The following is a 24,102-nucleotide window of genomic DNA, read 5'->3' on the forward strand; positions in this document are numbered from 1 at the left end:
TGCTTGAAGTCCTGTGTTTTCAGCTTCCACAGTCAGTGATAGTTTGAGGTGCCATGTCATCTGCTGCTGTTGGTCCACTGGTCTTTATCAAGTCCTGAGTCAACACTGTCAGCCATCTACCAGGAGAGTAAGAGCACTTCATGCTTCCATCTGCTGAGAAGCTTTATGGAGATACTGATTTCCTTTTCCAGCAGGAATTGGCACCTGCCCTCAGTGAAGCCAAAACTATCAGAAACTGGTTTACTTAACAACAGACTTAACAACACAGATGAGCTGAAGGCTGCTATCAGAGCAACCTGGGCTTCATAACACCCCAGCAGTGCCACGGACTGATTGGCTCCATGCCACATCGCATAGATGCAGTCATTTGTGTAAAGGGGGCTCCATCCAAGTACTTAGTTCATAAAAAAAGGTCAGTATCTCTGTATTATATGTCCTTTTCTACTAATATATTTGTGATATTCTAATATTTTAAGATTCACTTTTTATTTCACTTTGTATGAGATGTATCTAGCTTAAATGGCAGTTTTACTTTTGAATTAAATCACAGGGGAAAATAACTTTTTCATGATATTCTAAATTTTGAGATACACCTGTATGCTAGTTTTAAAGTGGGGTTAGAGTGGCCTTTTCCTTATGACTTAGACATAGCTGGTGCAACAGGCTGCAGGACTGAAAGTCTTTTGATGCCTTTTTAGTGTCTGGATCTATCTTTGTAGGCTTAACCTGTTGGAAACGAGACTATTAGTTTCTTAGTTTGGTCTTCTGTAGTAAAGTAAGTATTGTTCAGGTTGGAGTTGACAGTATGGCATCTTCTGCTAAAAGGGGAATCCTGGATCATTTTCAATGTACTGAAGGTAAATGAAGACTGGAACTGTGTACATTTTACAATATCTGTGTTATACAAGGACCACAAACTTCAAAACATATATAAAAGGGATTTATTGAAGTGAATGGGAGGAAAAAAGAAACAATTTGGCTGATGACAGTGGGTTTAACAGAGAGTGAAAAATCACTGAGGTAGGCCAATTTGACCATTAGGTATAATAGTGAAAACAAAGTCCAAATAACTGACTTTTACCAGAGTTTACACTTTGAAACAATAAATTTTCAATGCACACAAGTTTCTGTTGTAACCTCCATTTATATCAAGCACTTCTCTACTCTACCATCACAAATTCAAACATTGCCACCGGTGTGTCACAGAAATGAACATGGAAAAAGCAATAATGAGCTCTGACATTGAACAGTTCTCTTTATGGAAAGATTATGCATACAAAGTTATGTTCAAATTCCAGAAATTTTACACTGCGTGTTTTTAGATAAAGCAGCATACATATTTAATATCTTATTACAATTCATAGTTTCACTTCGGTTGTCTGTTCAATGTCTGCCGTCATCAAAGAGAATACAAAAAAATAGATTTGGTCATTATTTACAAGAACACGTAATTTCCGAACTATCAAAGCTGAGGGTTTAAGGAGGAGGGGCAGCTTTGACAAGGGCAGACATTTTTTTTGCTATGATTTAAAAATATGCCCTGTGAGGGTCACACTGTGCATGTTCAGACACAAGTTTCACACCAGGACAGCAGAGAGTATTGGCTTACTGGTGACACTACAAATACATAACTTACATTTAAAAAAAATAAGTACAATGCAAAAAATAATAATTTTAAGACGAGGAGAGAACAGCCATACATGAAATCCAGTAGTTGACTTTAAAATGTATTAGACATGCACTCTTTTTTTGTTTCATTTTGTCTTTTCCTTTTGAAGGGGGAGTCTTAAAATACACAAGTCATCAGAAACTGGTCTTACACAAACGGTGAGAAAACAAAACTTTTCTTAAAAAGGTTTATCTTTGCTAATATTTGATATTACAAAATTGGTGTCCACAAAGCAGTTAAAAGTGGACCGTAAAGACTGGAACACGGGAGCATCAAAGATACATAAATTTAACTTATTTCTCCAGACAACCCCGTCTACCTGACTGGCCAATAACAAAAACCACTCCTACTGCAATATGAAACGGGGTAAAATACATGGGGTTGTTGGGGAGTGACTGGGAGATACAAGTTTTTAAAACAGTTCACAACTTAGCTTCAAGAGGACTCTCAATCATCGTCATCTTCCTCCCCTTCTTCATCAAGGTCCCTTTTCCTCTTCTGACCTCTTTCTTCCTCTGCAAAATAAGGATTATGGTTAGAAATAAACCATAAGAATCAACAATAGGAAGTATTTACTGTAGAAAATATCTTGTAAGATGTCTAAAGTGAGGAAATGTTGCCTGTGTAGTTTTAGCTCAAGAGTACAGTGCTTTGTGATGGACATTAGAGAATGTTAATCTTCTGAGTACCACATATGTACAAATGCTCAACAGGTTTGGATACTATCAGAAAAGCATTAAAGTAAAAGGACAGTATTCTACTAAATGCACCGTGCAAAGGAGGAATTTAAGTGACCAGGGTAAAACTGTACAAACTCTTTAAAAGACATGAAAGTTAGAAGAGACTTTTAAGAAAAACACTCTACTTTTTGTAAATTTAATTGCCAATCTCATTCTTAAGGCAGATGGTGTCATTTGTTTGTATTTAACAAATTTTTAAAAATGAACACACAGTATGTGAATTCAGCCATCAGGGGGCTCTCTGCCAAAACAATAACAAAAGATGACAAGTCAAGATGCAATACTCAACACAGCTCGCCTATGCAGCTTTCTTCTAGTTTTGAACTCAGAACCTTTCAACGAAACTGCACCCCATCAATTGCATTTTTAGATACTAAAGCAATGTTTTCATTTCATGGATGAATTTCATATAATGAGGGAGAAAAGCTGTTAATAGTGGACTTCCTAGTTCATGCTGTAAGCTTCTCACAGAGCTTTTTGGGGCTGATAGCTTCAACCCATCTGGGTAACAATGCCCCTTTTCTGTCTGATTTTCCATCACAATGAATGTAGGTAGATGGGAGAGTGTAGGGAATTCACCATTTAAAAGCTTAAAATACAAAAACGGTAAGCTTTAATGCTGGGTTTTCCAAAATATGGCCATGCCATAGGCCAACCAAATGTGGCCCGGGGTCCATTTTTGGTTGGCCCATGGCAAATGCTAAAATAAAATTAAATATGGCCGACACCAGAAAATGAAGCTTGTGCCTTACTGTATTGCACTTCTTAATTTCAGCCAAGGCTGCCCTTAAAGGGGGATAAAGGGGAGAATTTTCTGGGTCCCAGTCAAACTGGGGGCCATGGATAGTAACTACTCTTATCAAAACTTTTTTTATCTATTAATGCTGTTGTATAAAGCCTTCAAAATCAACAAAAGTAACAGGGCAAAAAGTGGAAAAAATGGGTTAAAAAGTGGAAAAAAGAATTGAAAACACATGCGAAGAGGCAAAATAAATGTAAAGAAGCTAAAAGGTTGAATTAAAAGGCCAAAACTGGGTTTAAGTGGCAAAAAGGGACAAAAGTGAGTGAAAAGATGCAAAAATCGGTTTAAAAAGTGGCAAAAAAAAAACTGGTCAAATTAGGCAAAAAAGAGAACACAATCACTAAGCATATCTTAACCTACATTAGATTAGTTTTACTAACTTTAATATCTTTAGGTGAGGTATATAAAAGTGGCCTTACCAACCTTTTATATTTCTGTAAGTGGCCGTTAGTAAAATAAGTTTGGACACCCTGGCTTTAACAATTATTCCAAATCCAACAGTTAGTGGTTTATGCATAAAAACATTGCATTTCAGAGGAAGGATTGGCATCTAAAAATTAGAAAAAATTGTCCTGAAATCTGTCTCACAGTTATAGACTCTATAAATAAATAGAGATCATACAGAACACATAACTAAAATATTAGGGCTGTCAGAAAACTGCAGTTAATCTCAGAAATTCTGTAGTTAATTGCGATTAACTGCTCCTTTTCGCATATTAAAATTTCACTATTTTGCATTCAGAACTGTTTTTGTGTGGCTTTTGATTTTTGGACAGGTTAAATGACTCGCTGTTTGGACACAGACCTGCTTTTATTGATAGATTGAACTTTACCACAGAAAAAAGGAGCTTGTTATAGATCTAGAGGGAAATAAGGGAACAGTAAAAAGGTAAATTTGACCTGCCCACTGAGCTGTCTGATATCTTTTAAAGGTGAAGTGGGACATTAAGGATTGGTGGACTTATTTTACATTAGTGTGGATGCAGGGAGATGCTGCTGTGGCTTAACTAAAGTGTGCTCAAAGAGACAATAAAGCCTGAGATTAATCATGATTTTAAAAATTAGTGCACCAATTGTGGATCTTGAGAGCCCAATGAAATATAAGAAAATAAAAAACAATAACATAACAAGATTCTGTTTTTTATATTTTTTGTAGTGCAGAAGGCTGCACAGCAGCTCTTTAGCATTAGGGTTGATGGTTTGTTTCCTCCTTAACACTGCATGTTCCCCCCAATGTGGTTGCTTTTCAGCACCAAAATTTCATGTCTAGCAGTAACAATATTTTTATATATTGGCCAACAGTGCCTGTCAATTTCAATGTCCAATCAGCACCACAGCTGCCTGCCACTAGCCATGGCTGATTAACCAGCCTGCTCTTCTGGCTCTAATGCCCAGATGTAAACAAGCGCAGTGAATGAAGTAAAACATCCCATATTTAAAAAAAAAAAAAAGAGATTAAAGTTTACAAGTCAAACTGGTGTATTGACCAGAGCATTGTGTGACTAGATCAGGAGTATGACTGTTTGCATGCAAGAAGGACTGAGGGTTGGTGCCACAGTTGGCAAACCAAACTGCAAAACTTACTAGCAGATAATTTTAAATAAATTGTTCCCAACTAGGGACTAGAGAAACAGTCATCTAGGCACATCTCTAGTTAAAATCAGTGCTTTCTATTTACTGTGTAAACTTGTGTATAATATTAGGTGCTTCTGGGTAAGAGTTAGCTGCCATTTTTCTTACCTTCATCATCCTCATCATCAACCTCTCTGTCGTTCAGATCTTCCTCCTCTTCTTCCTTTTTAAAAACAAAAAATGAACATTTATAAACATTTTTTAAAAAGTCGCTGAGTGCAGATCATATTTATTGTCATCCCACCTCTCCACTGAGGTCCTCCTCTTCCTCTTCTTCATTCTCCTCTTCATCCTCATCTAATTCCTCCTCCTCCTCATCCCCTGGTGCTGTATCTTCATCATACTCCTCCTCATCTACATCTAGGTAAGACAGTTAAGCTTTTTATTATCAGACAGGACAGGACAGAGCTCTCTCTTGTGTACATGAGGAATTTTTAGCTATAGCCTCAGACTTACCATCCTCCTCATCCTCATCATCATCCAGACCCTCTGGGTAAGCCTCAGTGTCAGAATCCGGTGCCTCTTTGTCGTCCTTGTCGTACCCGTCCAGGTACGTGAGCTGCGGTAGTAGCTTGAACACGTTGTCTCTGTATTCGTTCAGGTTTGTCACTTCACAGTTAAACAGATCTAAACTTTTCAGAGTGGCCAGTTCTTTCTGTGAAAGAAAAAGTGAGGTTAATGAATCAGAAAGCCAGCATGCTTTCATATAATGCTTTTTATTTTGGTAGGCCACACTTACCAATGGTTCTATTGTGCTGAGGTCTTTTATTTTGTTTCCACTGAGGTTGAGATGTGTGAGGTTGGGGCATTTGGCTGCCAGAACTTCCAACCCTCCTGAGATCCTGTTATCGCTGAGTTCAAGCTGTTGATCAATCGAACCATCAAAGTATGAAAAAACACAAAGCGCTTAAGTATTACTGATTGTTTTAGTGTTAAACACCCACCTTTTTGAGTTTATTTAGCTTCGGCAAGTGGGCGACTGTTGTCAGTCCAACATTGATTGTGCTAAGAAATTCGAGCTCCTCAAACTCATCTGTTAGACCCTCGATCTTTCCTTCATTTGAGCGACAGTTGTCTAGCACAAGTTCTTTGACCTGTAGAGAAAGCAAAGAGATCTGGTCAGTGTGTGTCATGAAGTCAAATTAAAAACAAGCAAAATACAGAAAACTGTCCAAGGTAGATTGTTTATAAGAAAGCTAAGCCTGCTATGGAGATGATAAGTACCAGGCAGCAGGGGATCGAGTGCAATTTTTGCAAAGAGAGATGGTCCCTATATTAGCCACTTGTTCCACCACTAAGACACATGGATGGGAAAATGCACGTTGATATGTTAGGATGTTGGCAAGTAGATTTGACAAACTGCTTTGTTGACTTCGGCCATTTAGTTCACGTTGAAGTTCAAACTATAAGCCTTATTTTTAATTTATTTGTTATGGTTTTTTTTGTTGTTGTTGTTAGGGACAGATAAAATATAAAGAGAAACCAGGAACAGCCACCAAATGCAAGCATCACAGTGTTGGTAGTTACTACTGATTTGCAACACCTGTTTCTAGGAGTTTTTATGAGAATAAATGGTTAAAACCACTTGTTAAAGGGGGAAAGGTGAACTTGGTTCAACATGAAGCTGTAAAATACAGGTAGCAACAGAGTTACAGTTAAGACATGGGTGCAGCTTTTGTTGCTGGATTAAGCAGAATTGTGTTGCTAAATTATGCCTAACTCAAAGACTGGCAGTAAACCAATGCTTCTCAGCAGACCAATCACAGAACTTATGCAGTACCCTGCATTATTTTTAAGCTTAGGTTTTTCGGGAGTTGATTGTTTGGCTATGCATGCAGGTTCAGTGTAGGTTTAGGGCAATGTGAAGCTACAGTTTACTCTTCATTCATGAAGTATTCAGACCCCCTTCAATTCATACAAATTTTTATATTATTTGAAAAATTTCATTCATACGTACCCCATCTTGACAAAGTGAAAACTGTATTTTAGAAATGTTTTCAAATATCACATTGACGTAAGTATTCAGACTCCTGGCAAACACTTTAAATGTCCTTCAGGTTCCCATTTCTCTTGATTGTTGCTGAGATGTCTCTACACCTTGATTGGGGTCCATCTTGGAATAATTAAACTGATTGTCCCTGATTTGGAAAGGCACACACCTCTCTATAGAAGTTCTCACGGTTGAAAATGCATATCAGAGCAAAAACCAAGCCATGAGGTCAAAGGAACTGCCTGCAGAGCTCGGAGACAGGACTGTTGGCAGGCACAGATCTGAGGAAGGCTACAAAAAAATCCTGCTGCACTGAAGTTTCCCAAGAGCACAGTGGCCTCCATAATTCTCAAATGGAAGAAGTTTGGTACAACCAGAACTCTTCCAAGAACTTGACCAAACTGAGCAATCAGGGAAGAAGAGCCTTTGTAAGAAAGATGACCAAGAACCAGATGGTCACTCTGACTGAGCTCCAGAGATCCTGTGTGCTTTATGGCTGAGTGGCTATAGATGGCAGCCTCTCCTCAATGCAAAACACATGCAAGCCCACTTGGAGTTTGCAAAGAACTCCATATGAAAGTCAACTAGGCTTTTTCTGCAAAATTATTTTTCATAAATTTGCTAACATTTCTAATTTTTTTTTTTTTTACTTTGTCATTATGGGGTGCTGAGTGAAGATTAATAAGAATAAACATGATTTATTTCAATTGTAGCTTCAGGCTTCAACATCACAAAACTGAAAAAAAGTGAAGTGGGTTTGAATATGATCAGAATGCACTGTAAGTATGAGCTGAACTTCAAACAAAACGTTTTACATTTCACATTTAAGCTGTGTTTGATTCTTTAAAACCTGCTTAATCTAAGATAAGATGGTAGTGATAGCTCCTTGTTACATCAGACTTGTTATATTAACACGATATGATGAAAATAAACAATGCTTCATTCAGATTATTCTTTTTTTACAAACCACAATAAATGTATAGAGTACATTAGCATATCCATAATATTAATTATGAATATATTTATTCATAATTAATATTATATCCAACTCAACCAAAAAAAATATTGCTTTAATATGTAAAGGGATTCACAACATTAGCAGATGTTGGTTTACCAAGTGAGTAATTGGTAGCAGTAGATATTTATTTATTTTTAGATTAATTTCATTCAACAAACAAAACAAAACAATTGTTCCATCCAATGAAAAATCTTTGAATGACTTTGAATGAAAACAAGTGAAAGAGTAGTAATCTAATATTATGTGCCCCGTCTTCACAAGACAGTGATCAACTAAGCAAAATAAAATTGCTGCCAGTATTTACAGCTAATATGGTGGCAATAAAAGTCTGTATCAGCTGTAAATGTTGGCCATATATACGTATAAGTTAGCGGAGTTTAAGGCTGGACCAACAGACTGACCTCAGCTGAGGTGTTTTTCTTTATCATCATTCCCTACTCTAGTGATCATAAACTGGCGTCCCAGGGGCCACATCAGGCCCCCACATCTTCCCATCCGGCCCCCAGAATATTATGAAATACAGAAAATTTGTGGAGGGAAAAATATATTTTGGGTATCATTTTAAAGATAAACTGCCTATTAAAGTATAAGCACTGATTTACAGTTATGTTTTAATCATGTAGAATACGTACATGGGTGTTCTGATATTGAGAATATACTAAAAATAATACTCAACCAATTAGCAGTGAGAACCAATGCTATAGATAATACACCACATTAAACAAGTATAAACCGTACCATCATATACCACCATTACAGTGTTTTAAGGACTTAAATTTAATCTGTTTACCCTTTAATTGAGTTATTTAAGGACTGTATTTTGTGACTGAACATCTAAAGTTCAGTATCTGTATCGGCTAAACATCAGCAAAAATCAAGTATCGTGCATCACTAATTATAATTTGCAATAACAGTATATATATAATTTAATACATGACTGACTTTGTGTACACTTAATACCTTTAATGCCCGTTATAAAAAGAATATTATTAATAATAATGATAAAAAGAAAATAAAAACAAATGTAAACTAATTTTAAAGAACGGATTTTTCATTTCCTTAAAATATGGCCTACTATTAACTATTATGGTATCATTCTTCCCCCACTTCATCTCCATAAACGGCCTTTAAAAGTACAAGCATTGATACAACAGTTATAATCAAATAATGTGGTATCGGTACATGGGTGTTCTGATGTTGGAAAATATACCACGGCTCAAAATAAAGCTCAACCAATCAGCAGTGAGAACCGACGCTTTAGAAAATACACCACATTAAACATGTATAAAGCGATGAAACATTTCAACGCCCAAGGTATCGCGATGAATTGACTGTCCTTTTATTACGTAAACATGAAATAAGCTACGTTTTAGCATAAACTAACACCACGCGCCGGTCAAAATCTGTTTATTCTCTCTTATTACCGGGAGAATACGTAATAAGGCAGAGTGTGAATGGTTATAACGGCGCAGATGCACATTAGTCAAAACAAGTCGGAGCCAAACAGACCTACGAGTCGTGCACAGGGTCATTTGTGAGTAGGAGGGGCAGCTGAAGCAGATTAGATAGCTGCCAGGCAAACGTTTCATTGTTGCTTGTGCTAAACTGTTGCCGATTGGATTGATGGCGAGTGTAGACTTCTTTTAATACGAAGGTATGATGATTCGTTCGTCATTTGTGTCGAATAAACGGGGTATTCGGTGTTTTTGAATTGCCTTTGTTTCTCGGTAAAATGGCGGCTTGTCCTAGTTCTGGAAAACTAGAGCAAAGACGCGGCTCCACACTTTGTTTTCATTACGACTCATCCTTCCGTCAAACACAGCAAAAGCTCGGTTAAGCAACAGAAACAAATAAGTTTGAGTGAAGTCGACGCGGGCGTGTTTAGTGCTTCACATGTCGGTGTTTTGGCCAGCCTGGTGGTCGATATCGCTCCATGCTAACGCTGCTTTCTTCGGCCATCTGTGCGCACCGAGGCTCCGGTTGGTGGCTGCATGGGCTGCAGGCTCGCCTCTGTGCGCCGAGGCTCAAACTCTCAATGCACTTTCTGCAGAAATGACCGACTTTGTCTGGACAGTCTGAGTGACTTTAGGTGCAGGATGCATCTGCAAGGCGATAGTACGAGGCTATGATCTTTATGCATCATTGATAATGTCATGACTTTGAGTCTCCGCATCCTTAACGCGCCAAGTGCACGGCTTAAAATGTTTGTGGAGGATGCATTTTCACTCAGTGCATGCAGATAGTGCATCAGAGAACGATTAAATCGCAATAACAAATGGTTTCCAGGAGAAAGGGCTGCGTTCGTAGATCAAAAGTTACAAATATGGCTTCTCATAGTGCTTGCCTTGTTTATACCGCTGGCATAAAAAGCTGTGCTGCATTCTCAAACTGCACATCAAAAACGTGAGCCTCGAGCCGCACAAAAGTTCAACCAGCGTACCTGCAGCACCTGCACGACCGTAAACACGTCCGCAACAATGTGACCCGACCTCTCCATCATCTTTTAACTTGTAAGAAACTTTGTATCCCCACGCCAAGACATCACACGAAAGATTCTCCATTAGCTGAGTGAGAAAACATCACCAGAGAGACGTGAGGCTCACTTACGTCTGACGGAGTGCGGTTCCGCAACTCTAGGTGAATTCTTTTCTTCATGTCCATCCTGGATCGACGCACCCGTGATATGATACACACTTTTAATAATTACTGCAAATGCAACTAGCACCTCTAGAACAGACTGCTGTTGTTCATTCAAACTTGATCCGCTCGGTGGGCGGGACCACGTTGCGGGATTGTCGTCACCGCCGACCAATGGCAGCGGGCGAATAAAGAGGGAACGGATTTACAGACACGCAGGCCAATGGAGCCCCCCCTATAAACCTGGGTGGGGTTTTGTTGTCGAAGTTTGGTTGTTTGTTAACTTAAGTTTACATGGCAAATGTAGTACCTAAATGTTTTACAATGAACACATGGCATGAGGAGGGGAGGCCCCATGTCTGTCAGTGCAGATGAGTCACATTTAAACAACAATGGAGCTCATGGCTTTGTTTGAGGATGACAAAGATGTTTGAGGTATTCTGCCTTTAACACCAAGCACATTGTCCCCAGTATGCCCAACAGAAAAACACCTGAAGAGAGTGCAAAAAAAATCACAACACAAACTTAGGCCTGTATGGACTAGGAAAAGTCAACAGCTCTTTATTTTGGAAGGAAACCACATACTTTATGAAACTGCAAAGGTGTTATGCTTAGAATCTGAGATAAACAAAACGTGCAATTTTATTTAAAAAGCTATTATTTTCTAGGCTGTCAGAGAAGGATGGAACCAAACACTCTTAGGTCTAATAAAATAAATGTTATTGTCACACTGAAATAAAAAATTAAACATTTAAATTTCTGATCTTGCCAGATATAAAAAATATGTGTAGATCTGATCAATTGTAGTTTTATATATCGGTGGCCTCGAGCTAAAACCACCTATCTCCAAGAAAAGCATTTTTCAGGGAATAAAAAAGAAAAAAAAAACACTATTTTCAAATAATTCAATGTATTACCAATGTCACTGATTTATGAGGAAAAAATTAAAGTGGAAAAATGTTTTTTGGCCAGACGGCCACAATAGGATGCAAATAGGGTTACAAATATTTAGAGAGAGCGCAAAGACTAAATGATACTGCAATCATACAATATTAATAAGAGTTACATGGGTGGATTTCACCCACATGTTAAGTTTATCAGAATGAAAAAGTTTATATAAACCTGTAAATGCAATAAACGAATAATAAATAATAGATGAAATAAAAAGTTTGGATTAAAGAAATGCAATGATAGTAGTAGAAGTAGGAATCCATCCTCTTATTTCTGTGACTTTCCAAATGATTTAGAACTACTGCAACTTTTGTGTCTGTGTCAGGAGATAAAAGATGGAAAAGATGCAGTGATCAATGCAAACCACTGATAACAGCTCTCAGCTGAGCTGCTCCTCATGAGGGGATTTCTGTAGAAATTCCTCTTCAGTGTTGGAGGGCGAGGGACTCAGACTGAGGCAGCTCAGAGTTTATCCACAGAGGGGCAGCAGAGCTGTGGGTCTGGATCCAGGGATCCGTTTAGTAGGAGGGTTTCATTCCTATTTAAGTGGAAGTTTTTAGTTAATAGATTTGAAAAAAATGAAGAAAATGTTGACATGATCTACATTCAAACCTGTTACATTGCACACAGTGATGTTTTATTCACTTTTATTTTTTAATTTTCTATTCAACTCTCAACTTTCAATCTATGAAACTTTAATTATTTAGCACATTTCAAACTTTTTTTAAAATAATTTTTAAAAGATGCATGATTTAAAAAAAGATATGAAATTAAACTGAAAAGAAACAGATAAAGGCAAAGCAATAAAAGAAAAAACTAATAAAATACAAAATGTTGAAATTCATAAAACAATGATAAAAGATGAATTTCAAATCCCAAATAATTAAAAGCCAAGAAAATTGGGCATTTAAATATTAGATGGTCATATATAGAAATAGATACAATCCTAGATACCACAGAATTAATAATTAAAATGTGAATTAGATAAGAAAATAAATACAACAATGATTGTGAATATTAATAAGCATGAAATTCTACAGTACTGTATAAAAGCCAGTCTGAATAAATACATTTCTTGCTTGCGTTTAAAAGTCTCAATTTTCAGATCCTCTAGATTAGCTGTTTTCAAGGTGTGAGGCAGGCAGTCCCTGGGGGGTGCCACAGGACTGCAGGGGAGGCACTGAATCTTAAACCAGAAACGTGTGATTTTTTTTTGCTAGCTTCTGCTGTGCATGAAGCAAATTATATTTAAAGTTAAAGTAGAGTCTGTTTTAGAGTCGACCATTAAAGTTAGAATTTTCCTATGTAGTCCTGAAGATGCTCAACAGCCACAGTTAACAAAGATGTACAAGCTAATGGCAGCATAAGGTTGTGTAAACTCTGGGGTCATATTGAGAAAGAAGCACTGAGTCTTATTGCCAAAACCAGGGGGATTTTTTTTAAGTAAAAGGAATAACAGTCACTGAGGGTAACTGAGACATTTAGCGACGTAAACACTAAGAAAGCCTCTGCAAGTGCACACTTTTGGCACCAGCAATGATCAAAAGCAAGAACCAGGCAAGGCCGAAGGTGGAGGTCTGCAGTTGTGCAATCCTGCAAGATGCATATAATGATAATAATCAAGTAGTATGGGCAATGAATTAAATACTGAAACTATAACTGATTGCCTGGAAAATATGGATGTTTAAAAACCCATGTAGACCAAAATATAAAAATGTTAAAATAAAAATGCTTAAAGAAGAGGCATAAATGTTAAAATATATTGTAGTTTAAATCAGATTTTTATACGAGTGGGGGTTCACAGAATAAATTTTCACTTGAGGAAGGCTCACTTTCCCAAACTTTGAAAACCACTGCTCTAGAACGGGGTTTCTCAAACTTTTCAGCCCGCGACCCCCAAAATAACATTGCTAGAGACCAGGGACCCCCACTCTGCCTGAAGGTGGTTGAAGCGTACTGTAGTTGAACACAGCCATGCAAATTCAAGAATAATTGTGTGCAGACTTACTTTTTAAGGATATTTTAAAGATTACTTTGATTTAAGCAGAAATCTAATCAAATGGCCATATTTTTATTTTACATTTAACAGATTTCATGCATATATTTTTATAAAAATGGGTCAAATATACAATTTGAAATCATTTTGAAACAGTCTTTTTTTTTTTTTGGAAAGCATCTATTGACCCCCCAAGGGGGCTTCTACCCTTACATTAAGAACCAGTGCTCTTGAAGGGTTTTCCACTGTCTCAGGGCGTTATATCTGAATGCAGCATCACCAGACTTTTAGTTTTGGTCTGTGGAACAACCAAGGGAGGAGGATCTGAGAGGCTTTCCTGGTTCATTAACCAAAACCATCTCAGAGAGGTCGTCTGGAGCAAGGCCATGTGGTGCTGCAGAATTTCAATTGACCTGAAGTTGACTCAGAGTGTTCTTTGGTAGACCAGGGAGGAGAGCATTGCAGAAGCCAAGGCTATTAGTTATAAAAGTATGCATTAGTCTCTCTGTTTGTTGAAAAGCTATTTTAATGTTGCCTCGTGAGATGTCCTTAAGTGCTCTGAAGGATACCTATAAACAAAAAGTTGTGTGATATTATTGCACAAAAAAAAAAAAAAAAAAACAGAGTCTACAGGAGCTCCAAGAACTGTTTGAGTGTAAACTGACTGTAAAGTGAAGTGAAGCCTAAACAGAGCCTCTGTCTGCTAAATAAAAACACACACCAGTGTTATCAATAGAAGAAGAACTTTATTGTCATTATTTGAGCTGGCCTACAGTGAAACTGCAATCTCCCAATGGTGCAGAACTGTCATTATGCAATAATTTAGGGGTTCCTAAACTTTAAAGCTTGTAACCCTGCAAAATAGGGACCAGGGGCCCTCCCCCCATCCCAAGAGTAACATGTTGCATAGAGTCATATGCAGATTTATATTTTATGCTATTTTTGTACATATTAGTTATATTTAAGCACAAATCTCACCTATTGATTCTGTTTTTCTTTTAATTGTAATCCTTTTTGAGGGTGATTGTCACAATAATGGATAAAATACCACATGAAATCATATTAGATTTCACTTTGTTTTATTGGAAAGCATCCTGTAACCCCCCTTCAGTGTCTTGTGACCCCCTAGGGGTTCTGTCCCCCACAGTACTGAACCACTGTAATAATTAAATGATCATTATAATTTAAACATTATAAGTCACATGAAAATTAACCATTTCAATCATTTTTGAAAATATAAAAATATTCAAAAATTTGGTGCTGATGTGGCTCAGGCACCCATGGGTGGAGGCTAGGGGTGGGACTTACTAGTGGCCCCACAATACAATATTATCACGATCATAGGCGCAGATTTTGTGGGTGCTTCAGGGCCTGACCACCCACAGAGAATGCCAAGCATGTGCCAATCATGCCAGTGTAGGCCTACAAAACCCCTGCCCCAGCATACACATACATTGCAAAGTAAACTAAGATAAAATGCAGAAAGCTAGCTGGAAGGGATCATTTCCATGGATTTCATACGATGCAGCTAAAAACAAGGAATTTTGTGAAGTTTGCACTGCAACCAAACAAATACATGGGTGCCCCCCTTTATTTATTCCTCTCTATAACTTTGGTTGTTGTCATCAATTCTTTTCCAGCATGTGCCGCTATAAACTTTAGTTTTGTACTCATATTAGTCTTCTAAAGGCTCTGCGGTGCCTATGATCACAGTACTTATGCCACAACTCAGTATTACTGCGATAAACTATACCACTATCTATACCAATTTTCACCTGTTAAGCTGATTTAGCATGAACCTTGCTTTCATTTTTATCGTATTAGCACAGTATTTTAATATCATGCAACATTTCTTGAAAACCCCATGTTGTTTGTGCCCTGCTTGCATTCCTAACATCCTTCCCCTGGTGCTGCCATATTGGTTGTACTAACTTCTTTCTCCTGGTGCATTACCGTCACCTCTGCTGACCTCACTGGACAAAGTGTGCAACAGCATCATCAAGTGGACAGAAAAATAACTGATGCTATTTATCTAGTATCATAGGCTTGAGTTCATATTAGACATTAATTTGAAAAAACTCGATACTTGACGGAAGATACGATTACGATATTTCACCCTGCAAAATATCGCAATACTCTGCTGTAACGTTTTTTCCTCACCCCTTGCAGAGGCTTGACCAAGGTCGATCTTTTCCAAGTCTCGGCACATGTTTGGTGCTTGTCTTCCCCCGTTCTTTCTCCCAGTGTTTCCTGTCGCCCTTCATCTGTCCTATTAAATAAAGACAAAAATGACCCCAAAATATATTTTTAAAAATCAAAACTTATCCTGTGATATGCAGAATGAAGAAGAGCGATCATGGCACATTAAGACCAGTGGTTCCCAATAGATTTATTATGGCACAGGTGTTCCTTTAGTAGTGTAAGTTGTGCCATGGGATTTTATGAAATTATACATTATTACAACAACAATATAACCGCGATGGGTACTGTAACATGTTAAAACCATCTATTTTGCATGGATATGAACATTGTGTGAACTGAGATTCTGACTTCAAGTGTGCTTCAGGCAAATCAATAATTGAACTGCAAAAAAGCACTGGAGTATAATGTGTTCTTTTCCCTGGTTCTTGGTGTTTTTATTGTCATGTGCCTCCCAGATGGCAGAGGGGAAACAGGAAGTGTCCAGGTGTTGATGGGTCTTTCATAGGGCTTGATATTCATTTTTAAAATTGGGTTTTGTAGATGTGTGTCAAAGTGGGAAGCTGGGTGTTGATCATTGTAAGAGGGCTGCCTGCTCTTCTGTGTAACTTTATTAGTTTGATAAATAACCTCCACACCCATGATAACGAGATATGTGAGCAACTGTCAGTAATGGCACTAATGTTGTTTTGCACTGCAACCTCAGAAGCAATCTGTTTGACACAGTGGCTTATAATACCACACATTAAGACCCTGCTTTACTCCATTAGTGTCAAAGAGGCTGCAGTATAGAAGCACATGCATCATGGGTAATGAGGCTGATCTTAACTGAGGGGCACAGCAGCTATTAAACTTTCACATATATTATTAATCCGGGATAAAACAGTGTTGATACAGTTATGATGTCAGTGTGGACCAGTTGTAATTTTTCAGTTCCACACATAACTTGTGTCAGCTTTTGGATAACATAATGTAAATTATCTCATTTTCTTTGTGTCACTTAAGTTTTACACATTTCTGTGTTTTCTCCTCAAACCTTCCAATCTGCTGAGGAATTTTACATTAATCTATTTTGCACCATTTGGCCGTAGGGTATGAGTCGGATAAAATTTTATTTTAGGAATACGACCACCAGAGGGCGCTCTTCACCTTTTCCACCATGAGCTTTCATTGTAAAAAACTAATGTGGAGAATCAATCAAGCTCTGCATGCCTGTGTGCCTCTTGAAATTCATGAGCCTCATGAATAATAATTCAATTTTAGCTGCTGATCCATACAGTGCAGCAGCTGCATGCTTTATATTTAGCTGAAGGATTTTCAGAAACCAATGCTTACAGATAATTCACAGTTGACTATTTCAAAAACAACCACTCAGAGCAGCCACAGCTCTGTGCAGAGGCTCAAACAGGTGTAACACCTGCTGATGCTGAACTGTAGATCTTACCCTGTAGGAACAGCAGCGAGGAGAATAAACATTCAAATACTATACTGAAATTGATCTGTGAACAGTTTTAAACACTGACAAAAATTGAGATACTTTTGTAGAATTTTACAGGTATAGGAAAGTTAAAGTTAAAGCTCAATCATGCACTTCATTCAACAATAATTTTCCCATATTTTTCTTAAATTTCTTTCCTAAGAAAGTTTCTAAGAGAAACTTACATGGGATACATGACAGGTTCTTAAAAAGAAGGGTGCATGATCAGACAAATTCATCTTATTGAATAGATGTTTGTATCTCTCATATATGTACGGTATATTGAACCAAAAAACTAATTTGCATTTTGCACTACATTTTGAGTAATTTGAGTTTATAAACTCACCAGTAGGCTGCCATGTTTTGGTCTGGACTGGTACTGTGACGTCGCTTAGCTGGAGCACTCCTCGCCTTACATATGCAGACTGGCAGCCAGTGTTAGTGCTGCATCTCACTTGCTGTAGAGACACTGCACGTCTCAGGCACGGAGAATTTTGAGATTTGAGGTCTCCTCAATTTTTTCTGTACACCACGAGTGGTTATAGGTCAAAATAGACGGAAAAAATTATTAATACAAAGCCATTTTTACCTTGTTGTAGCAAATGTCTACATCCACATAGGTAGAATATGTTTGAAATCTGACTCTTGACCACCCTGATGAAGGTCATGATCTAAAATGTGCCAATTTAATAAAGTTTTTCTCCAAATTTCTACTACTAATGAATCTTTCCGTTTCCACACAATTCAAAATGTTGCAGGTAAAGATGAACACAGTATAAAAACACTTCTGCTTTGCACTTTTCAAAGTAAATGTCCACTAGTGTTTCTTCGTTTCATTCCTTAGTTTCATTTGTCCACTTTAATTTTGAAAAGTTTCCGGAACAGTTCCACTATACACTGAATGAAGTCACTTGTAGGGAGGTTTACTGAGGTAAAACTTACAAAGAATGACAGGGCTTTGACAGGAGGGAGACAAAGCAAACATGCAGCAAACTCAGGCCTGGTATGAAAGCTGTGGCGGTGCATGTCGTAGCAAAACGTGCAGCAGATACAAACAGCAAAACACGCAGCCAGTCTGAAAGGGCCGGTTAAGGCATTGGAACGGCGAGGAGCGCTCTGGCCAAGTGACATCACACTACCAGTACGGACCAAAACATGGCAGCGTCCTGGTGAGTTTATAAGCTCAAATTACACACAATGCAGATATCTAGTGAGTTTCTGTTCAATATAAATTTGAGAGATACACATATCTATCTGAAAGGGTCATGTGCAAAGACAGAAGTCACAAGGGAGTGAGAGGAGAAGAAGCAAGATGTCATTGACGTCCAAATTAAAACAAATTGAACTTTAATAGTAATAATAATTGCAGTCTTTCTGTAGTTCTGAAGTGGATGAACTCCTACTCTAAATGACACCAAAAGAAGAGTTATCTCTATTTTTAGTATCAATAGAAGAGCTGAAAAGTAACTTATTACATTCACTCACATTGCTGTAACTGAGTAGCTATTTGTGTACTAGTGGTTTTTGAGCACAGTTTGAAATCAGTACTTTTACTTCTCCTTCAGTAAGTTTTACCAGAGTAACTTTACTTTTACTTGAGTACAATACTCTTGTATTACTTCCACATTTGCTGACAACACAATAGCACATAGTGAGTAAGGATGACAATATTATCAGTATCAGCAGATGTTAGATTAAAAAATGAATAATCCTATCAGCAGATATGAACATTTCCTGCAATATTTTGGCTTTAGAAATCTGCCTATTTAGGGTATAAATATTGACTATATGAACACTGGACTGTAGTTTTATGTCTGAACTTCATTTTATCAATATCAGTATAGAATAGACTTAATTTGTAAATATCTGCTAACTGGATGTCATCCAAAATCCTGTAGCATGCATGATTAAAAGCAAGAGACTCACTCTGCATCACATCCAAAACAGATATTGCATTTACTTTATTATAGAGGTGTGACTACATGATTGGAGATCTATTCTCTTTCCATTAAGGAAATCGTATTTTACTGAACAACTCCTCAGTATCCATATTTTTTGTTGCAAAAACACATGGGTAGAGAAAAAATCACAGACTTGTATAGAAATAAAACAAGTCAGACATGATGACAAAAGAGAGAAAAAGGGGGTCAGGAAAATGAGGTGCAATGGTAGTTTTCTCAAATCATGGAAGGGGCGTTCAAGCACAGGCATATTTCCTTTCAGCCCATATCTGTTCTCCTCAGCAGTTTCCTATCAGGTCAGGTGTTTTTTTTGTGTGTGTTAAAAGAAAGACCAAAAAAGAGTCCCTTTTATGACAAACAGAAATTACATTTAGGCAGCATGACTGAGATAAATGTGTTGTATCCATTTACTAGTATTATTAGTGCTCACTAGAGGGCACTGTTTTACTCCACATTTTTTTAAAAATAAATAACGTTTACATTCATTTAAATACATTTGCATGCTCAAACAGGAACACAGATACATTAATACTTGTCTCTGATGACAGGCCAAAACTCCAGTCTCCTTCTTTTTCTACTAATCATAGCTTTTGGTCACCCTTTACAACTGTCAGTGAGATTTATACAGTGGCTTGCAAAAGTATTCCTACCCCTTGAACTTTTCCACATTTCTTCACGTTACAACCACAAATATATTTATTGGGATTTTGCATGACAGATTACATAAAATGGCAAATTATGAAGTGAAAGGAAAATTATACATGGCTTTCAAAATATTTTACAAATAAAAATCTTAAAAGAGTGGTGTGCATTCAGCCCCCTGGAGTCAATACTTTGTAGAGCCACCTTTGGCTGCAATTACAGCTGCAAGTCCTTTGGGGTATGTCTCAACCAACTTCACATCCAGAGACTGACATTTTTGCCCATTCCTCTTTGCAAAATAGCTCAAGTTCAGTCAGATTTCATGGAGAGTGTCTGTGAACAGCAATTTTCAAGCCACAGATTCTCAATGGGATTTAGGTCTGGACTTTGACTGGGCCATTCTAACACATGAATATGCTTCAATCTAAACCATTCCATTGTAGCTCTGGCTGTATGTTTAGGGTTGTTGTCCTGCTGGAAGGTGAACCCCCACCCCAGTCTCAAGTCTTTTGCCGATTCTAGCAGGTTTTCCAGGCTCCATCCATCTTGCCATTAAATCTGACCAGCTTCCCTGTCCCGACAAAAGAAAAGTATCCCCACAGCATGATGCTGCCACCCCCATCTTTCACAGTGGGGATGGTGTGTTCAGGGTGATGTGTAGTGTTAGTTTACCGCCACACATAGCACCTTGTGTTTAGGCCAAAAGTTCAACCTTGGTCTCATCTGACCAAAGCACCTTCTTCCACATATTTGGTGTGTCCCCCACATGGCTTTAGGCAAACTGCAAACAAAAGTCCTTATGGCTTTTTTTTTCAGCAATGGGGTTCTTCTTGCTACTCTTCCATAAAGGCCAGATTTGTTGAGTGCACGAGTAGTAGTTGTCCCGTGGACAGGTTCTCCCACCTGAGCTGTGGATCTCTGCAGCTTCTCCAGAATTACCATGGGCATCTTTGTTGCTTCTCTAATCAATGCTCTCCTTGCCTGGCCTGTAAATTTAGGTTGACTGAACTGTGGTAACCCTGGAGACAGGAGGTCCTGGTCTGACCCCAGGAACATCCATAACTTTGCACATATGTATGTATGGATGTACAGTGCTTAACAAATTTATTAGACCAGCACCCAAAGTAAGATTTATGCCACAGCTGCCCTAAATTAACAGCATTGGTAATTACCAAAATCATTTTTTATGTTTCTGCAATATGTAGAATCTCTTTAACCCAAATGATATTTTTAATGCTAAAATATAATAATTATTGTTATCCATGAATTTTCAAATTCACTGATTTACAAAAAAAAAAAAAAAAACGGGAAAAAAATAGTAAAGCACGTTAATATTTCTTGATTAATATGTCAAATTATAGTTATTTACTTGCATTCCTGAACAGAAAAGTTAGTTTTAGTGCTTGAATGTTACGCTTGATTAATTTCTGACTTCTCAAAGAAGCCCAGTGAGCTGGCTCAGATTTGGGTGAAGAAGGTGAATTCAGTTTGAAATCCCTCATTCCTGTTCAAAATGGTAAAACTTGGAGAGCTCTCTGAAAATGAAAGAGTCCGCATTAAAGCACTTCATGATGCTGGATGGTCTCTGAGACAAATATGACAGGTGGTCTAATAGATTTGTTAAGCACTGTACATTTACACATTTATGCACTTAAACACTTTACATCCTCTCTTTGATACATGCTCCTCATGTAATTGTCTACAATCTAAATTAAGAACAGATATCGGTCTGAAGGAGCTGCAATCTGTCTTATCTTTACCCATTTTTTGAATAACAGAAATTATTGCTTGTCTCCAAGATTTAGGTCTTTCTCCCCCTTTCAGTGTAAGATTAAAACATTTTAATAATATGGGTGATACTGTTGCTTTAAATTATTTGAACCATACTGAACCATTCCATCGGTACCTGCCATTTTATATTTTTTAAGTCTGGATACGGTGTTGTCTATTTTTTTTCTGTTAACTAAAACATCATAGCTTTGCTCTATTGTTTGAAAGCTCTTGATCACTCATTTGGAAATTCCCACAATGCACCACAGGGTTTGTTAATAGTTCATGGGTAATGTAGTGTTTTGTAGTTTTGAAACACCGAATGAAAGAGTACAGATAACAAGATCAGGTTTGGTTGTGTGGATGAACTTTGGAAGATTGGCTTACATTATATAAATTATTCTTGTTCAGGGAAAAACAATATCTTGTATTTTTTTTAAATTAAATTGAATTTAAAACTAGATATATTTGTAAAGCTGGAAACTGGGTATGTTCATCATTGATATCACAGATCAAATTAAGTTACATTTACTTTAGCTGAGATTTATTATTCTCAGTGTGTGGTTAATGCATTAATGTTGGTGATAATAAAACAACACAGAAGCATGAGATTTATCCCTTCAGGCCTGGAACTCTCTAAACATATTACACATTTATCAGTGTGTTGCTGCTAGCGACAGTTTACCAATTAACAATCTAAAAATTATACTTAATTATTTATATATTCTCCTCTTTTACCGGGGCTAACATTACAGTCAGATAGCAGAAGTGAATTTTAGCAGTGATTTTCTTTAGGTTACTCCTATTTGTGTAAGCTGCACAGTTTCAGGTGTGTTTAGTGATGTGATGTTTTGAATTGTATAAGAGTTCAGAATCGTGGTTTGATGTTTCATGTAGAAATTAAAACTGAAGGCTTGTGACAGAGTCCATTCACCACAAGAGGGCAGTATCTGTTAAGAAGAAGTAGCAACACGTGCTGTTTGGACCACCTGTCGTTGAAATAATAAAGGTTGAAAAACTTAGAATTTGTGTTTTGAATGGTGGACTAAAAGAGCAAGAAAGTAGAGACTCTGCTGACCACAGCTTCACAGTAAAACCTGAGTCTCCTGTGTAATTATGTTGCATGTAAATTTACAATCTAGTTTTCCCAAACTGTGAAAAGCAACTCAGCCTCACCTTTTACACTCATCTGACACCTGATTTCACACCGTAGAAGTGCAGCTAAAGTTTTAATGTGGCACAGACTACAGGGAGGAAGATTGCTGCAGCAATAATCAAGCTCTTCCACTTTTCTCCACATGGCAGCATTTTATGCCGGGCTAACCCCCCACTTAAGTGCTCACACACACGGCAGATTCTGCTTTAAATCTTTCTCATGATGTTGCTTAGTGGTTGGTTCTAATTAACTCCTCTCCCACCAGCAGCTGCCTGCAAATTTAAAGGAAGAAAAAAACAACAGAACCTGAACAGACTTGATTAGAGCCAAGCTTTTCCTCTGCTGGAGTTTGGAATAATTTGGCAGCTTTCCTGAGCAGAGAACCGGTTTTAGATGCAGATTTCAGGCAGGTGTTAAAAAATGTTTTAAGAACAGTAACAGGATCTCTACTCTTTATTTTAAAGGCATATTATATGAAACAGAAAGCATATTTCCAATGTCAAAACAAAGCTGCATCTGGACACAGAATAGAAAATAATGAGCTGCTGCTGTGAGATAACAGACGGAAAAATAATTGTCTGTTTGTTTATAACTTAAACGCTGAGCCTGACAAGTCCCCCCCAAGAAATTCTAGTTTTTGAAGTAAAGTTCTCTGAGATTCTGATCCGTCTTTCACAGCCTTTTTATTCCTTTTCCTGAGCTTAAATTTTCTGAGATCATCTCAGTTACAACCCTTTTTAACTACCCTAATTAGCTTCATTGTAGTGGTATTTATTTTATTCAACAATCACACAAAATATAAACATTCTACACAATATATACAGTTTAGACAAACCTAACAGTCTTGTGTGGAGTAAAATCATAAGCAGAAGCAAGCTGCATAGATAAACCTGTCCTTTATTCTTCTGAAATGAAGGTACCAGCCGCCAGGAGAGCAAAGAGAACAACAACAGATAAATCAAATGCACTTATAAGCCTCAAAAACAGCTTCACAACCATTAAAAAAACTGAAGTGAACTGCACATTCTGAAAATCTATATTCACTTCATTCCATAGATCAACTCCAACCATAGAAACACACCTCTGTCTCATACCTTTCTTTTTTTTTTTTTTTTTTGCTTTTTGAAAAGCAAACTTACAAACACCTCTCACATCATATAGGCTCCCCTGAATCAAAAATAATTTCTAAACAGAGTCAGGAAGTGAACACAGCATTCTTGTGTCCTCCTCAAAGGAAAGCACTAATTGAAGAGATCCCTAAGCTCTTAATTTTGACCCCCATGTGCAAATCGATGGTCAGCAAAAAGCCAGCACTTCACCAGAGTTGTCAAGTGGGAACCCTCCTTGACCGGTGTTTTGTTAATTTAGTTCCACGACACATCCAGAAGGATGAACAGTGATCTCTAGCATCCCAGAGCCACCCCCTCCATGCCAGCTCTCACCACTTACCATGCCGGCACAG

The 24,102-nt window shown here is 37.6% G+C and overlaps 1 protein-coding gene across 1 annotated transcript; it reads right to left on the reverse strand.

Annotated features, from left to right (window-relative positions):
- Positions 1-927: 927 nt before the first annotated feature.
- anp32a (acidic (leucine-rich) nuclear phosphoprotein 32 family, member A) lies at positions 928-10,632 on the reverse strand. Its single transcript, XM_041784423.1, has 7 exons — positions 10,459-10,632; positions 5,788-5,937; positions 5,583-5,705; positions 5,300-5,498; positions 5,088-5,203; positions 4,952-5,006; positions 928-2,184 (listed from the first exon to the last, which is right to left on the reverse strand). Exons 1-7 carry the CDS (start codon positions 10,510-10,512, stop codon positions 2,117-2,119), a joined length of 765 nt encoding a protein of 254 aa, XP_041640357.1. The 5' UTR covers positions 10,513-10,632; the 3' UTR covers positions 928-2,116.
- Between the last annotated feature and the right edge of the window lie 13,470 nt (positions 10,633-24,102).

The sequence above is a fragment of the Cheilinus undulatus genome, linkage group 1 (genome assembly GCF_018320785.1).
Source record: "Cheilinus undulatus linkage group 1, ASM1832078v1, whole genome shotgun sequence".
Lineage (NCBI taxonomy): Eukaryota > Metazoa > Chordata > Actinopteri > Labriformes > Labridae > Cheilinus > Cheilinus undulatus.

Coding starts and splice junctions, on each gene's coding strand:
- anp32a (XM_041784423.1), bottom strand. CDS start 10,512: ATGGACATGAAGAAAAGAATTCACCTAGAGTTGCGGAACCGCACTCCG. Junction 5,938..10,458: donor GGAACCGCACTCCGTCAGAC/GTAAGTGAGCCT, acceptor CTTTCTCTACAG/GTCAAAGAACTTGTGCTAGA. Junction 5,007..5,087: donor AGGAGGACCTCAGTGGAGAG/GTGGGATGACAA, acceptor GTTTTTAAAAAG/GAAGAAGAGGAGGAAGATCT.